Below are 17,263 nucleotides of genomic sequence, written 5' to 3'. Positions count from 1 at the left end.
CTCCTTTATATAATCTCTAGTACTGAGCCTACCGCTCAGTTTGTTACAAATTATTCTGGGCTCTGTATTAGCCCTATCACTCGTAGGATAGCCCTGGCTTGAAACCGGAAGAGTCAGCAATAGCCTGTTGCTAGGCAACCATTCAGAACACTCATACTGTCGCGCTAGCGGCTGCATCACAACCGTAAACAGAACACTGAGCTCACAGACATCTAGGTTTTTGTATTGAGGGGAAGCCAGGGTCTCAATAAAGGCTAGCCTGAGGTCAGCCACTTTTTCATTTTAAAGAATGAGCTCCAAGACAGTGTCATCTGCCTTTGAGGATCTGCTACGCAGCCTCTGTCTGCAGGACTTCCCCTGTGGAATGGGTAGCTGGGTGAGTTCTCCACTTCTGCACAGGGCTGCAGTTTCACTTGTGCAGACTGGCACAATTGCACAGGGTTTCCACCTCTGCTTCACAGCACTAATTTTCACCATAGTAGCTGCTGGCCTAGCAGCCTGTGCAGCTGGAAACTCATATGTGCAGAGCTGTACCCACTGTTCTCGGGAGAGCGTCATTCTGTATTCCAGTAGTTGTATAGATAGTTGGCTGCTTATTTAGCATCCCATTCAAGGAAATGCATATCAACTAGTTAACATGTGCCAGCTACATTGCATGGCCCTCTCCAAGTATAGCTCAGAGATTATTGCTTCAGGTGATGGCTATTCAAATCTTGTGAAGATGTTAAATGTAACTGAATTTTGAACTTTGTTGCTTGTAAAAGGCTTCACCATACCCAGAGCTTTACTGTCACAGTAGCAATTTCATCAATTCCTTTTTGTTGCTGCTGTGATATTGTTGTAAGAGGAGACTTACAATAAAGCTGCACCCCTTGTTAGTGCAACATTTCACATAGGCACTGATGGGAAGTGAAATCCATACCTAGCTTCAGAGTACTCCACAACCTCCGCTCAATACTGCTGCAAAAAGTAGCGGAACCTTCTAATTATCTCAGGATCATCACCAGAAATGATGACTTGTATATAAATCTGCTGCACCACAGCAGTTCATGTGAGCTGAAGTAGTTTAGCCTGCTCTGCATTTCTCCCTGTCATAGAGCAAGCCCAGGAAGAAGGGGCGTGAGGACTGGAGCTGGGGGTACACAGAGCAGGATGAAGGTACAGGAGGGTCAGTGTTGGAGGAACAGGAGGACCTGATTGAGCTCCTGACCAGCCCCCTGTCTCCGTGGCGACAGGAGGAGTCCTGGAGCCCACAAGCTACAGCCCTGAGACAGCTGTCCATCAGGACACCAGCCCGCCTTTCTGACAGTTTCATTCATGAATATTTCAGAACACTGCGAATTGTGGACAAAGGCGTGAGTTGATGGCTTGTTTATCCCTTACTTTTTCAGGTAATGTCCTTCATCCTCATCCTTCATCACAGTCTCTGACGGCATAGAGAGAGTGACTCAAAATGGTTGAGCAGCATGCTTGTGCTGCTATTCATAATTCAGAAGTTATCAATGATCAGGTTCCGTTTGGCTTTGAGATCGTTTACAAAGACAATGTAAAGGAAATTCAGTAGACATCAACGTCATACTCTACAATCAGTCAGTGTTCTGCAACATGTTTTACCTCATCAAGGGCCAAAAATTTGAACAACAAAATGGATTAACAATGCAACAATTTCACAATAATTGCTGAGAAATTATGGATTTTTATCGTAAAAAGGGGAATGGCGCCAGTTGAGGACTATATGAAATTTCCAGAATGCTTTGTTTCCTTCCTGCTAACTGCGCTGATATGGTATGATAGGGGCTCTGCTTCCCCAATCTGATAACCTAACTGCTTTCCAGGTCTCAGTCATTGATGACGGTCTGTTGAGGTTCACCAAGTTGGAGGAACTTGTGCTGACGGCCAATTACATCTCGGATCTTCCCTCCGTCCATTTCCCTAAGTCCCTGAGAGTGAGTTTCTTTGATATAAGAGTTATGATGCAATTTCTACTGAGTCAGTTACTGAGTGTGAGGACTAGGGCAAGAAATTGCAGCCATCAGTGTGACTGCTGAGATTAAATACTTATGACAAGATAAGGAGTTGCGTTATAAGGAAGTGTTGTAGATAATAGAGGAAACGCTGGCAGAGCAAGAGGAAGATGGCAGTTTGTTGCTGAGGTGGCATAAAAAAAGGAAAAAGAGGTTGGTGTCATCATGACTCAAAAATGCATCAGTTTTTTGAACAGATTGCCATTGGGGTCTGTGTTGATTTAAGAGTGTCATATCTGTGTTTATCTGTAGGCTCTACATACCTCCAATACAATACACTGTAGCCAAAATCCCTTTGCCCCTTCAGGGAGAAATCAGGATGACAATTGAACCAAATGAGTTCAGACCCTTCAGAATAGTCAGTCAGGTGTAGTCAATTTATTTCATGACTTTTGGGGAACTTGGCATCTCCCATTGTACATTTTGTGAGGGGTCACATGGTTAATTATGGCGGATATAATTCAGTACAAGTGCTATATTTAGAGTAGAGTCTGATGAATTTCTACTGTGTGTCCTGTTCTTTTATGCCACAGGGAAACAGAAAGCCTTTGAATATCTCTATACATTGTAATTCCAGAAGCTTCAGTTGAAGTTTTTATGACCAATCTGTATTTTCTGCATGCAGTGCTATTAAGATTCAAGTATACCATATTTAAAACATTAATAAAAAAAAAAAAAACATTTATTACAAAATGTCTCTGCTACTATTTTTATGAAAGCTCTGGAAACAGTTGTATGGACCGTCAGCTCTATCAGCTCTATATCTAACCTCTACTCCCAAATTAGAGTGTACTTGTCTGTGCACCAATCCCTTTATCTCATCGATATCGTTTCGTTTGCAGTGTTATTTATTATTACATTCCGATGCCATGGTGTCATTGTGCGTGCGTGTGTATACTCCTGTTCGTGTAAAGGTGCTGGAGCTCTATGGCAACCAGGTGAGCAGTCTGAATAGCCTGTGCCGTCACTCTCCTCCACGGCTGCAGCACCTGGGACTAGGCTGCAACAAGCTGGGGTCCTCAGCGGATACCAAATTCCTCACAGCGTCCTTCTGGTCAGTGTAACCCATCTCCCATTATCCAGACGAGATTCCTGTTGCTAGCGACGTTTCATTGTATTTAAGGCTAACGCTGGTGCAACCATGGACAAAATTAAATGTGGGAAAGGGGGCGTTTTATGATCCGAACTGACGATATGCGCATTTGGGGGGGGTTCCTTGTCAAATACCGTTGATGTTTCATACCATCACTACCCAAAGTGCACACTATTTCGACTCTTCCGAACAACTGGTTTGCAAAACCAGACACAATTTGTCATTGTGGAAAATAATATTAAGAAATTGCCATGGATGCCCTCTACAAGGGAGCGTGTGTTACAGTATTAGGAGCATTTCGTGTATTTAACTCATTTAAGTTACAGTAACTCCTCTCCTTGTGGCGTGCAGCTGTGCTATTTCGTATGCACACATTAAATTTTTAAACGAGGTTGGCTTGTCGAGGTCCAAGGTGAAACTTTTGACATCACTGTGGGGGCCCGAAGTTTATTCATAGGAAAATCATATATTCAACTTATGCTCTGATAAACACAGCTGCTTCAAAAGAATACATCGCTTTGTCTTCGGCGTGCATTCATCTCAACTCGCTGTGAACTTGAGGAATTTATGAGTCATTACCACTAACAGTCAGTAGGTGGAGACAAAGACAAAGACTCCCTGTTTGTCAGGATATCGATTTTTTTCCCCCTTTGTTACCCCACTCAGGCCTGAGCTGGTGTCTCTGGACTTGAGCTGGTCTGGGTTTGTGGAGCAGCTGGCCTTGGTGGACTCCCTCTCCACTCTGCCCAGGCTAAGGACCCTGGCACTAGAGGGCAACCCTATCACCCTGACCCCTTCGTACCCCGGCTTCATCCTGGACAGCCTTCCCAGGTTGCGTTTCCTGGATGGAAATCATGTGACACCAGATGACAGGCATCGATTCAGTGGACTAGCCAAAAGGAGGGGTGAGTGAGGCTGGTCACCATGGGACCATAGACAGCAGAGGAAGGGAGGAGCAGAAAGTAGAGTGGGCATAAGACATGAAACCAGAGCATGTGTTCTTGTGTTCTTTCTCCCTCTGGAAAAAACTTGTAAAACCAGCCTTGCTACAACTGTTTTTACTCCAGCAGTAAACTCCTGTCCTAAGCTGATCTGAGACGGAAACTCTGTGTTGTAGGACTCTACCTTCCCATTTAAATTCAGCTAAACCTGTAGGGCATTGACCTCAGTTTCAGCCTTAGTGAGGTACAAATAACAGGATAATTTGAGCAGCAGGTTTGGGCACCTTCATTCATTTCAGACAGAGACAGTGTTCCGTTTTTCCCCTTTATACGCATAGTTCCTTCTGCTTCAGTGCACCTTTTTTAGTGAAACAAGAAACCCAGCGCCAGAACTGAATGTCAGGCAGTACACAGAAACTTGCTTATAGTTGTGGAAATAGTGTAAGGGTAAAAAGGTTTTATAATGCCGCTGCTGCAATGCAACCAATGCCTCGGTTCTACTGCCACTGTTTTTTTAAAATTCCCCAGGACATGCCACATGCAATTAAAGTCAAAAAAACTTAATTCCAAGCAATCACTGTAACAGGTTTTACAGAGATGTACGAGACTTTAAATCCACGGGCTCAAAATTGTTTGGAAACAAATGTGAATAGGATTGCTGTGATTATGAGATTAATTTCCCTAAGTAATGTGAAAAGTACAGAAATGGCTAGAAAGGTTAGACTTGGGCCTTGACTTTAGATTGGTTGATGTGTACAGAGGTCTCAAAGAAAGAAAGGTCAGATCATAATGCTCACACGCACTGGTCTGGAAGTGTTGTTAGCCTGGTCTGACACTGTTGCTCATTCAACTAATATATAAATAAAAGCATGATAAAAGCATCTGCTAAATGAATGTAATGTAATGTAATGTAATAATAGATATTTAAGAATAACTGTCTGTGCTGTAGACAGGCTACTCTGTGGTCTGTAAGCAGCTGTCAACACTGTGAGCTCTGGTTGGTGTTTCAGATGCGGTTGCAGATGAGGCAGTAGTGACAGTCACAGCGCACAGGATCAGAGGGATACCTGACCCCTCTCTGACAACAGACAACAGCGTAGCTGAGTTCCCTGTGGTCACCTACAGCTATCTGGTGACCTACGAATTTCTGAGTCCACAGCCCTCAGGAAACAAGGCAGCCAATATTCATGTTTATCTACTATTCAGACTGGTCAAATTCTCAGCCTGCTCCAGGGATATCATGTTTCACTCAGTCAATGGCATTTTTGTTGCACAGCCCTGGAACTTCCCTTACACAACCCAGGCAAAATTATTAAATGTAACTGTTTGACACACAATTCTTTTCTTTAAGTTGTCTACAGCACCCATTGGGGATAGGGTCAACCTCTGAAAAGGATCTGAGAATTCTTCTGTTGCAGACTGGTGGTGACCCGGTGCCCCTCACTGATCTGGGGGTGCCCGTCGCCATTGAAGAGAATGTAGACCCCACTAGTCTTCCAAGAAATTCAGAGGAACAGTATGACACCACCCAAGAGGTACGAAAGAACTGTGAGAGGGAAAGGTGTGATACTGCACCCAGCTCAGGTCTCCCAGCTGGGAGAGAGGACAGCGGGCAGTTTAAAGATCACGCATGTCAAGGTAATGAAACTGTTACTGTCCCACTTGTTATCATTGCTGCTGCTGCTACTGCCACTGCTGCTACAGCTTTAAACAAAACCAAAGAATGGGGCATTCACGTTCCTGTGTTTGCCAGGGCGCAAATGTTTCCCTTATTCTTATGCTGTGCTGCAGATGACATTTGCATTACATTATTATCCACATTTAGTCATTTGGCAGATGGTCTTATCCACAACAACTTACAAAAGTGCAATTATAAGAGACATTGCCACGGTGGGATTTAGTACTGTTAAAGGGCTCTCAGCCTTTTTTCTACACAATCTTAAACAGTACAACCTCTGTTGTGCCAATGGTGAGCATCTTTGTGCGGGGTTGCACAGGTTTTTGTGAGAAGTTGTGTTCTCAGGTTACAGGATGTGCTGGTGGATCCTGGAGGTCACAGTAAGCAACAGCTTCCATCCACTCTCTGTTTACACACTGTTGTCACACCCTGGCACAGCTTCGGGGGGTACACCTCCAAGCACCACATGTTTGTGTGTAAACAGATGTTGCGCACTGTGTTGGAACCAGCCCATTTCAATATTAGTTTTCCATCTGGATGGGAAACACATAGGGCAATGTTCAGTTTCTGCTTTTGGCCAACAATTTCCTTATTGTCATTAAAGATTCCCCTCCATTCCCTGTATTGATAAAAATAATAATAATTTTAAAAAGCCTGAAGTGCCTTTTTCTCAATCTCACTAAAAATAATCCCTTGAAATGCAGCCAAAATGTCTTTACACAAAAATGACATGAAACCAAAGGGGAGTAGAAGAAGTGTAAGAAATCTGATTTAGTGCTCTAATTTCTTTTACTTTAATTTTACTTTACTTTACTACTCTCTAGTCCAGCCAGACCTTCACTTTTGAAAGCTGCTCCGGGCTATTCATTTCCTCTTCTTAATTTACTGAAGGGCCTTACCTGTTATTTTTGTATATAGTATTAGTGCATCCAGGTGCATAACCACCACAATTTGTCAATCTGGCTGACACAAGAGTTTTTATTTACTAGTGTTCAGTCTATCAATTCAGAAAGCTTAAGACTCAATTGATCATATTTCGTTCTGAGTTTAACATCCTACTAACTGTAAACAGTCACTGTACTGTTAATTTAATGAAAACAACTGAATCTCCCTCTATGAAGAGTCTGTGAGACATGTCTTCCATTTTCCAAAGTGTAAAAGGTTCACAGCATGTTAGGCAGCAGCGGATGTCTGTAGTCCTTCTTTGTTGAGCTGGGGAAAGCTGTGTAACCCAGGCTTCTCTCTTTGTTCCCTGCAGTGACAGCAAACAGCACCCCCAAGCTGCCTTGGGCAGAGGTGATTGAGTGTGACCACACAAGAGTCCACCATGTCAGAGATCTGGCCATCCTCAAGAGCTTCTTCCTTCAGGGGCTGCACGTGACGGTGGAGGAGGAAAAGGTAGGGCTGCATGGACACCACTGCAGTCACATTCCAAGACGGACATTTCCCACCAGCTTTGCTCAGAGATGCCAATGCCATTGTCCTCCTGGACCAGATATGGGGCTGCAGTTTCTTTGTATTTCTGTGACAAGACCCCGGAACATAAAATGAAACATCAGTCATGTGAGAATGGAATCCATGATATGGGTGTGACTTTTTAAAATTAAGAACTGTCCTATAAAAGGCAACAATTAAGTAGACAAGTAAATAATTCAAAAACTACAGCAAGAACATAGAAAAGAGGCTGATAGATCGATAGATAGATCGATAGATAGATAGATAGATAGATAGATAGATGGATGGATAGATAGATGTTGACTCCTCTGGTTTTGGCTTATAGGTTCTGTCCTGGCCAGCCTCTGTGGGAGAAAATTCAGGGGCAAAGGCTGCCACTGACAAGAAGGCTGCAGCAAAGGAGGTACAACACAAAACAGCCCCTGAAACACAAAATCACTTCTTTTTTTTTCTGAAAGATTTTGAAGAATCAACAAATGTGATTCCTGATGTGCACCCAGAAAAACCATGCATAATTATCTCAAAGTTGAGGTGGCTTGGGAAAATAAAAGGTTTGTTTCTCATGCAGTTGAACTCCTTAAAGTTCAGTCACACATTCAGTTGCATTCCACAGGTCAGTAATGGAACAAAAAAAAATACAAGGCGGCTGACATCTGTTCTGTGATGTCAAAATAAGATTTACTGAAGCAGTATAATGTGGGTTATTCAAAGGATAACCAGAATTTAATTTGGATTGCATCTGAAATTAAAAGATGTGATGTTAATGTAATTCTTAACTAGCCAGAGACTTGAAAACCCCTTTGTAGTATTAAGGTCAGGATGTTGACATAAATCTGTAGTTCACTTTTAGATAGAAATGATTCCTGTTGTATGTTTGCAGTGAGTACAATGGACATGAAACACTACAGACTGCCCAGAGGGCAGAAAGTGAAGCAACCGAATCTCTGTTGCATGTGGAACAATGGCAAGGAAGGATTAACATTTATACATACTGTGAAAGGGGGGTGGTTAGATACAGTCGTTGCACAACAGAGTGAATGGGTTTCTGTCATCTTAATTGCCCTAGGTGTGCCCCTCCTGCATCTTCTCAATATACCATTCTCTCATTTTTCAGTATATTATTAAGAGTCTCCATCAGCTACCTCTGCATTCTTCATTCTGCCTCTATATAATGTATTATGTTTATTTTGCTTACGGCAGGTTTTGAATCCTAGAAGGTGCCATGTCTTGCATTTCTAGTTCAATGTCCTGAATTCCCTTGCTATTGCAATTCTTTACAATGTTATTGGACCCTCTGATTCAGAAGAAGTCTTCACATTAAATTTGGGATGGGAATCTTACAAAATAATCAGGCTGGGTGGGCACGGCTTTGTTCCCAGTTAAATGTATGAACACTTCATAAAACCGTTCAATACCCAAAGACACAGTGCACACAGTGCACTACCTTTCTCCAAGTAATATTTTGTGAGCATTTGTGATATACAGTTTCAGATGATAATACAATAAATATCTTGTGACAGAAATGATAGAACTACCATGTGGTGATCTGCGTGTCTTATGGTCTTTGTTCAGAGAGGTATAGTAACTGAAACTATCTGTCCTATATAACAGAATTGTAACCATAATTAATCAATCACGTCTAACTTGCAATCAAATAAATGGAAACCAGCTAACAAATAGACTGATTGTCAGTAATAGACTCAGTAATATGACTCAGTAATATGAGGACAAAGTACACAGTTTACTCATACATGTACAAAGAGATAATATTAGCCTTTATTGTAGTTACCTTGGGTTATGGTGGTCATATGTTTCCAAAAACATAACAAAAGTCTACATCTAACATGGTCTTTTTTCACCAAAAAAATTGTATCTGAGAAATTTACTTAGAAATTTATCTGTATCTGAGAAATTTAGAAAGATACTATCTACTATATATTATTCATATTCTTGGCAAATCAGCCTGCCATTTTTAAATGTTTTAATACATTTTACAAAAAATTAAGGTCACAGGTAACCAACATGGCTGAAGTTAAAAGTGTAAATCACGGAACTGTCTTTTATCATACAAGAAATATTTGTTCAAAGTTTAATGTTTTTTTTTTTTTTGAATACTGTACAAAAAAATTATGATATAATCCAACAAGTCAGAAAGCAATGATCTGAACTATTGACACAAAATTACCTGAACTGATATTACCCTTGGACTTAATCTTTAACCCACAAAACTGTGTAATTTAATTTAGAATTTAGATTAAAATGTATGGCCTTTTAACCATATCAGCAATTTGACTGACTCTAGTGATAATACTGTCTTACCTACAGGCCTAATGGACTGAGATAAAAAAAGCACACCCACACTGCATTATTATCAGTTAACCTTCCCAGATAACAAAGGTGTGCGGGATCCTAGTTTGTATCCTAGTTTGTTTCCCTAAACTGATGCACCCATATTCTGAGTTCTGAGGTCAGCGTTTGCTTATAGATGCAGAATAAAATACTGTTTCACCTGATAAAGTACTGCCCACGGAATGATAAAAGATAATTTATTGATTTATTTATCCATAAACTAAACCAAACAATGGATTTATTTGACATTTTGGTAATCTCAACATTTAGTTGAGATTAATTAATTTAATTTAATTTTGGATTTTGTAGCTGAATAATATGACTGTAACCTCAACAGATATGGCGCTTTGTCCTCTGCAAATCTGTAAAATTTCATGATCTTTCCACATAAAAAATATCTGGACTTCATCACTGTTTTTCTAAAATCTGAAAGATAACAACAGGGTGCCTTACTGCATAGGTTTCTGATCCTTCAGTAATTTTGCTGATATTGTTGTCTTATTGTTGTTATCATGATATTATGATAACATATTTGTGGTTGGCAGATACCAGATATATATTTAACCAAGTATATATATTTTGACTCAGCAGAGTGCACGTCCAGCAAGCAACACAGTTTCAAATCAGAGGCCCAAGGACAAGAAGAAGAAGAAGGAGTCGCAGATAGATCTGGTCCAGGAAGCCCCTGTCAGGAGGACTTTGGGCTCAGCTCACGTTGACCTCCAGAACCTGGTGTCTGCGGGCGACAAGGTGCATTGGCTCTGCAACTTTGGAGTGCTTTTGGAGCAGGGCAGCAGGGCCACAGCATCTCAGGAGAAGGTACAACACACCTGTTCCTCACACAAGATCTACCAAACAACGACTGTTTTCTGTGCAAGCACGTTTCAGATAACAGTATTGACATTTTCCTCCAAAGGAAAGGTAGCATGCATCATCATATCCTGGAGAACAGCTGAAAGGGACAGGTTCTTTTGTGGACATGACTGACGCATATGCATACAAAGTCATGTATGATATGGTAACAATCTTCTGGAGGAGGGGATAGACTTAAAGGCCTCCTTCAAAGGGAACTATCTGAGTCTTATCTTTAAAGGTAGAATAGCCTGAATGCATATTGTGTTGATATTTGTGCTGATAATTTGCTGACCAGTTTCCAGTCATGTGTTGTTAGGTAACTACACGTGTTGGTCACTTCAGTACATCACGGGATGTCATTTTCTTTTATTAACAGTAAGTGAAAAAGGGTATATATTTGTCTGCGTGAGCTGGTATTTTTTATCCTGACAAAAGCTGTTGCCAGAGCATGCCGATCTGTGTGCTCTGCCCATTAAAATAAAGGTGTTTTATATTTTTTCTAGAATGCCCTGATTTTTGGGGATCTCCATCACCACATGGGACTTCACTCATTTTGGCATTTTTGATGGTCTTTCTTTTCGTTCTTCACCTGAAAAACCCTTGTTTCTCAGGAGCACTTTTTGAAGTTTCACTGATCTTTAGATGCATTTCTTTTGCACGGTTCTAGTTTCATGTATGTGCACCAACTTAACATGGAAGCAAAAAACTCCAGAAGAGTCAAGATATAAAAAGCCTTACTAATAAATAAACTTATTTATGAGTAATCATGGCAACAACTAAACTGTAAAGTGCTAGTAAAGAGCAAAATCTTTTTGGGCACTCTATCATCAGTGTTCAAAATACTCACAAATAACCTAAATAACCTTATTCTGGGTCAACACTATAACACATGACAAGTCACACCTGATGCAAGTGTTCACAATCAAGGGCCAGAGTCCTAAGAATATTCTAGGCTGCATGCAGACATGTATGTGATCATTGCTTCATGTGTGACACTGTTGAATTTGCTGGAAGGAGTCAAGCAAGAAGCTCAAAGAGGACAAAAAGAAAGACGACAAGAAGGTTAAGCCTGCGGGAGAGAGCACAGCTATGCAGAGAAATACACCCTCCTCCAAAGGTAAAGGGATACTTCTGGGTGACGGGGGCAGAGGTGTTACCATATCCTGAGGAACGCAAGGGTTCACAATGAGTTTCAAATGCTGTAATTATTACCTCACTCTCTGTGCCACTCTCTCTCCCTGCAGGTAAGAGCAGGGGGAAGAAAGAGAGTGAGGCAGAGGGACACACAGAGAACTTCCCCAACCAGATGGAGCCTCTGACCCTGGAGATCAGTATCCATCTGCAGAAATGGCAGGCAGCCTCACAAGCCCACAGAAAACAAAAAATCTAAATAAATAAATCCATGTTCACTCTGAAGGGACTTGCATTTTCTTTGGGCACACTTCTAAATGGAATGGCTCACAAGCTCTTGAAAGCTGAGCAATAACTGGGTTTGTCTATGTACTGTCAATTGAGTAAGGGTAGATATATAAGGGTAAGTAAATAAGGGTAGGTATCATTTGTTTAAGTTTTAGGGGAGGGGACTTTATGTGTCTTATTTGACAAAAATGCTGTTGCCAGGGTTAGGTTGTGTAAATAAGCTGTCATGAAGGATATGGAAGGGTAAAGGGATAGCAAACAGGATGTGTGGAAGTGAGGACATTATTTCTCTGAAGGGGGAATTGTGAAATCCAATCTGAATATCACTATACAAATTTGAACTTCCTTGTTCCTTTAATTGCGATGTGCACAGTCATTGTTTTACATTACCTTCAGGCTGTTGTCAGTATCTTGCTGACGTCTGGTGTGAGTCGCAATGATACTGAAACATTTCTTCTGTTTTTCAGATATTAGAAAGACCGGGTTTTGTACGTAACCAACAATGTAATGCATGAGCTTGGTTAGGTAATGGTTTGCACATTAGCAGGGTTTAATAACGGCCATGCAAACACTGCGATGTGATAAGAACATGGCCACAAAACCGTAGAGCTGTGAGGTATAACATTTTTTCAAACACTTTAGACAAAGATTAACTGTATAATATCAATACAGGATTTATTGAATCTTACTATCATTAAAACACTATAAATATCAAGCATTACAAGGTAAATTACGTAGACGTACGAAAGTCGACACTATGCATTTTGTTCTTCTCTTGTTAAATGACGTCTTTCTTGCATGAATTCCATATATTCAAAGGATCGTTTAAAATATGTCTGCCCAAATACACTTACTGATCAGGACAGTATCGAGGAAAACATTTATTCAGTAACAAGACATGAAATGGACAGTAATGACTGCATGTACTATATGCATTTTTATACACGATATAATCCAGGACAGCAAACAGGGACATACATTTTACAGGCTCGCGGCACACCACTCCCATCACTCATTGCGGAGGGGTGTGGACGGCTCACCGGAGGACTTACTTCATCCCCAAGGATACTGTGTGTCTCAATTTCCTCAGCGCTGACCTTCACCTTCGCTTGTCGATCGGACTTACCGGACACCCTTAGAATCAAGTAACGTACCCTTACTTTTGGACAACTTCATTTCGTACGCTTACTATTTGTATTTGTTTTTTAAATGTTGTAGGTGTGTATGGTTTTAATTAATTGTGTGTAAATGTTTTAAAATGAGTTTATATCAGTGCTTAGGTTTCTTAATGGGTAAGAAGTATGTAACTTTTTAATAAGAGATTTTAGTCACTCATATACTGATGAATCTATGATAGCCTTTTTAATCCTGGTGAAATTTGTCCGAGAAGATCAGCACATTTTTTCTGTTATGTTAAATTAAACTGTTGACTTGTAATGGTTACAACCTTGGATAAATCCACCGTAATTTGATACTTACCAGAGTATAGTTAATCTGCTCAGGGGCTGCTCACTAATGATTAGCCAAATTTATCAGCGATAAAACCCAACATTAAAAAAAGTGTACGCGTGGGCTACTGTGTAGTCAAATCCGAAAACGGTGGCGTGTTGCCAGAGGTGACAACGGTCTGTTCGAGCAGTGTCCAGAATTATTACTTGCTGGCAATGAGGATTTTAAAGGTTGAACATGTGTGCTAAGTTGTCTATCAATATATTGCTCGTGCTCTTGACTTTTGTGGTCTTCCAACTGTGTAAGTCATTAATGCACTGTGTAAGATTTTCTGATAGTGACACATCAAGCAGATATTGCAGCATCCTTATCCAAGGTTTTTTTGTCATAGTGCTGCATAGACAGGTTCTTTGACTGTTTCAGTTGTATCTGGTACATTTTTGCATCAGTAGTTATAGCATTAAATCATTATTCAACACAAATGTTAAAATTATTTCAAGTTTCTGGACCTCAAATGAGAAATTTGGGGAGTGTTTTAGAACCCATGGTTGCTCAACCTAAAGTAGAATGGTCAAATTTCAGGTAAAACTACAAATAAAAGCACATTTTACAATCAAGAATTTGCAACATTTGAAATGTATTTATGTCTGTTGTTGGGTATGGCATATATTGGTATTGTTTTAATGTAAGGGTTAATGGGTGTAGGCAAGCCATTGTAATTGTTCACATAATTATGTAATTATTTTAAAACTCAGCCTGAAAATAGCTTGCAAATTTTATTATTGGAGCTGACTTTGTCATGTACTCACCATCAGTTTGTAAGGATGAAATATCTTGGATTGTTTTTACAATTCATTATTGTGAACCAAGGCTGCTAGTATTACTACAGTTCTTATTAGGCTTGCAGTAGATGATGACATTCATAGACAAAGGGAATAGAGAGCCTTGCGTATTAGAGAGCTAGGTATCTATAGGATATGTAGTGGAGAGGGTACGAATGACTGCCTCTAAAGTCTTGTGCATTTGCTTAATCTTAAGCTTTGCTGAATCAAGTCATACAAATTAATTTTGCACTAAATAGCTATACCTTTAGAGCTAGAACTCTAGCTCTAGAACAGCATAAACAGCACAAACTGATCAGCGTAAGGTGGCCATTTTGCTCAATGCAGAAAAAAACTAAACATCTTTTAAAGAACAACAGTGTCTTTACAGTTTGAGCCACTTGGGAGCCCCAGGGTAGTAGGTTTTAATGAATACAATTGGAAAAGGCTTGTAAAAACATTTCAGAAGATTTTAATCATTTCAGACCTAACAAGCGTATTATGCATAAATGCCAAGAATTGATTGGCTTATGGTAACCATTTTGTTGAAAACAGAAGAAACTGGGTAAACTCTGCTGGGTAGCTAGTTAAGATAACTAAGATCCTAACCAAAACCTCAACAAGTCACAAATTGTTAGTTTATTTAGGGGAAAAAGCATAAAGTAAAAAAGAAGCCACAGAAACATTTCTGAAATACATACCCTATCATTTCCTATTTAACAACATTGCCTTGCATGTTAATTCAAACAAGTAGCAATGTTAAACGGTAGGCTTTAACATTCCAGATCAGTTTGGCATTCCCAGCAACATGGAGCTTGTCATTCCAGGGATTAAAAGGGAGGAAGTAGATTTGATTTGGGATAGTGTTTGTTCAATTTGTATGAGGTAACCTGGCCAAATATTTCAAAGCCTACATAATGCTTGCACACACATAACAAATAATAGGGTTATGTATTAGGTTAATGAATTAGTTTAAAGGTGGTTTTACCTGAGGACACAAGATATTAGACACTAATGATGATGGTGACAGTGAATGACAGGTAACTAGGAATACCTTGCTACACTGGGAACTCTCAACAAAAACTGAACACATACATATGCAGAATGTCAGGTATTGATCTTTTTAGGAATAGCTATGGTTACAGCTTTGAGTACATAAGATGTGATGTCAGGTTATCGTACTTGGTCACAAAAGATCACAGCTTCTCTGCACCTTTCCCAAACACATGCACCTAATAACAATACAGGCTCATGTTACACACATTGATGGCCTGACTAACAATCACCTTGCATGCCCCTCTCACTTTTCGAAGTACAAAAGCACTTTTGACAATGACATTTTATTCCTGAATACAATGGGGAGCATATGCCAAGCCAAATAAAATCCACATGATCATGGACAGAGAATTTTTTTTCTCCACATTTAGGATTTCATTTGAAAAGGAGTTTAAATCCCATGACTGTTGTTCTTTTAGAACTGAACAGTTGCTCAACTCTTCCTTCTTCTTTGTTATTAGAGGTGAATATAAGAATATATGCACTCTTGTAATAGTCCAGTGTTAATCGTTTTAAATGATCGTGAAATAATCTGAAAAATATGTGACCCTCCTATGAACAAATACAGCCCCTTCTCTGATAAGACTGTTTTATTTTATGTATGACTGGGGATTCTCTTGCCCATCAGTACCTGTTGTCGAATACTGTCATTTCGCCTCTTACAGAGCCATGAAGATCTTCAAACCAAGCTTCAACTTCTCCATGTGGTGCTGCGTCCTGGTGTTCATGACGTTCTCCTGCTTGGTCCTCATTCAGATGGACCTCAGTTCCCCTCATTCAGTAAGCATTCGATTAACACGCCACCAACCCAGTAGCTCCATGGCCAAGTTAAACACCACCCCACCCCAGATCCTCTCTGCCAACTATGAGTGCCTCCTGAACAACAGCCTCTTAAACATTCCTACGCACCTCCCTGAGGCTCACCGCACCTTCCTCAGGTACAAGCACTGCCGGTCCTTCCCTAGACTGCTGACGCCCAGGCCCTGCGATGATAACCTGTTCCTCTTGATGGTCATCAAGTCCACTGCTGCCCAAGTGGACCGACGGGCTGCCCTGCGTACTACATGGGGTCAGGAGGGAGTCATCAGAGGCAAGAAAGTGAAGCTGGTGTTCCTTTTGGGCAGGTCCCAGGACTCGGTGAAGGGGTATCCCCTGCAGCGGCTCCTGGAGTATGAGAACAGGCAGTTTGGTGACATCCTGCAATGGGACTTTGTGGACAGTTTCTTCAATCTGACTTTGAAGGAGATCCACTTCCTCAGCTGGTTCAGAGAGGAGTGCCAGACGGCCCAGTTTGTGTTGAAGGGGGACGACGATGTTTTCATTCACACAGGGAATATGGTGGAGTTTCTCGAGGACCGTAATCCTTCGGACCACCTGTTCGCTGGTGACATTATTACCCAGGCCTACCCCATTCGTGACCCTAAACACAAGTACTTTATCCCAGTGGAGATGTACCCCAATCGTCAATACCCGCCATACGCAGGAGGGGGTGGCTACCTGATGTCCCGCCAGATGGTGGTGGGTCTGGACCGCGCAGCCCAAGATACGGACCTGTTCCCCATCGATGATGTTTTTGTGGGTATGTGCCTACAAAAGATGAATGTGACGCTGGTGTTCCATGATGGTTTCAGAACCTTTGGTTACCGGCAATACATCACCCCATTCAACCCATGCTTCTACAGGGAACTCATGCTGGTGCATAAACTGAACCCCACAGAGATGTGGACCATGTGGTCTCTTGTAAATGATCCAGACTTGAGCTGCAACAAGAAAATCACTATAGCAGGAAGCCTTAAGTAACCATAGATTGATTGCAGCTGAAGAACATTCTGCAGGAAATGTGTTGAAACTTTCACAAATGTCAAAAGAAATACATTGATGCGTATGGAATTCATTTTGTTCCAGAGCACTTGCTGTTGTACAAAGGTGCATCAGTATGAAAACATAGTTATGGGAATGTCATGTTGAGCTGTGAGTGTGATCAGAAACTGTGAATGCACAAAATGGATGAAACAAAAACTGTTTTTTATATACGAATGTTATTTTTATGTGATGTCAATGCCCTGGTTGTGTTGCATGACTATCTTGCCAATGAGTGATGAAGAAGGTGGAAAAGGAAGGAA

General features: G+C 40.9%; 2 protein-coding genes across 2 annotated transcripts; both read left to right on the top strand.

The window, feature by feature from the left end:
* Positions 1–289: 289 nt before the first annotated feature.
* On the top strand, positions 290–11,785 carry LOC118776152 (leucine-rich repeat-containing protein 43-like). Its single transcript, XM_036526261.1, has 12 exons — positions 290–376; positions 1,098–1,355; positions 1,836–1,946; positions 2,939–3,078; positions 3,784–4,022; positions 5,069–5,361; positions 5,414–5,696; positions 6,995–7,134; positions 7,517–7,594; positions 10,132–10,359; positions 11,410–11,512; positions 11,640–11,785. Exons 1-12 carry the CDS (start codon positions 290–292, stop codon positions 11,783–11,785), a joined length of 2,106 nt encoding a protein of 701 aa, XP_036382154.1.
* Positions 11,786–12,887: 1,102 nt separating this feature from the next.
* On the top strand, positions 12,888–17,033 carry LOC118777103 (N-acetyllactosaminide beta-1,3-N-acetylglucosaminyltransferase 4-like). The gene is made up of 2 exons (XM_036527832.1): positions 12,888–12,959; positions 15,806–17,033. The coding sequence occupies exon 2, from the start codon at positions 15,810–15,812 to the stop codon at positions 16,938–16,940; it is 1,131 nt and encodes a 376-aa protein (XP_036383725.1). The 5' UTR covers positions 12,888–12,959; positions 15,806–15,809; the 3' UTR covers positions 16,941–17,033.
* The last annotated feature ends 230 nt before the right edge of the window (positions 17,034–17,263 follow it).

The sequence above is a fragment of the Megalops cyprinoides genome, chromosome 4 (genome assembly GCF_013368585.1).
Source record: "Megalops cyprinoides isolate fMegCyp1 chromosome 4, fMegCyp1.pri, whole genome shotgun sequence".
Taxonomy (NCBI): Eukaryota; Metazoa; Chordata; class Actinopteri; order Elopiformes; family Megalopidae; genus Megalops; species Megalops cyprinoides.
This window is presented reverse-complemented; position numbering and strand designations above follow the sequence as displayed.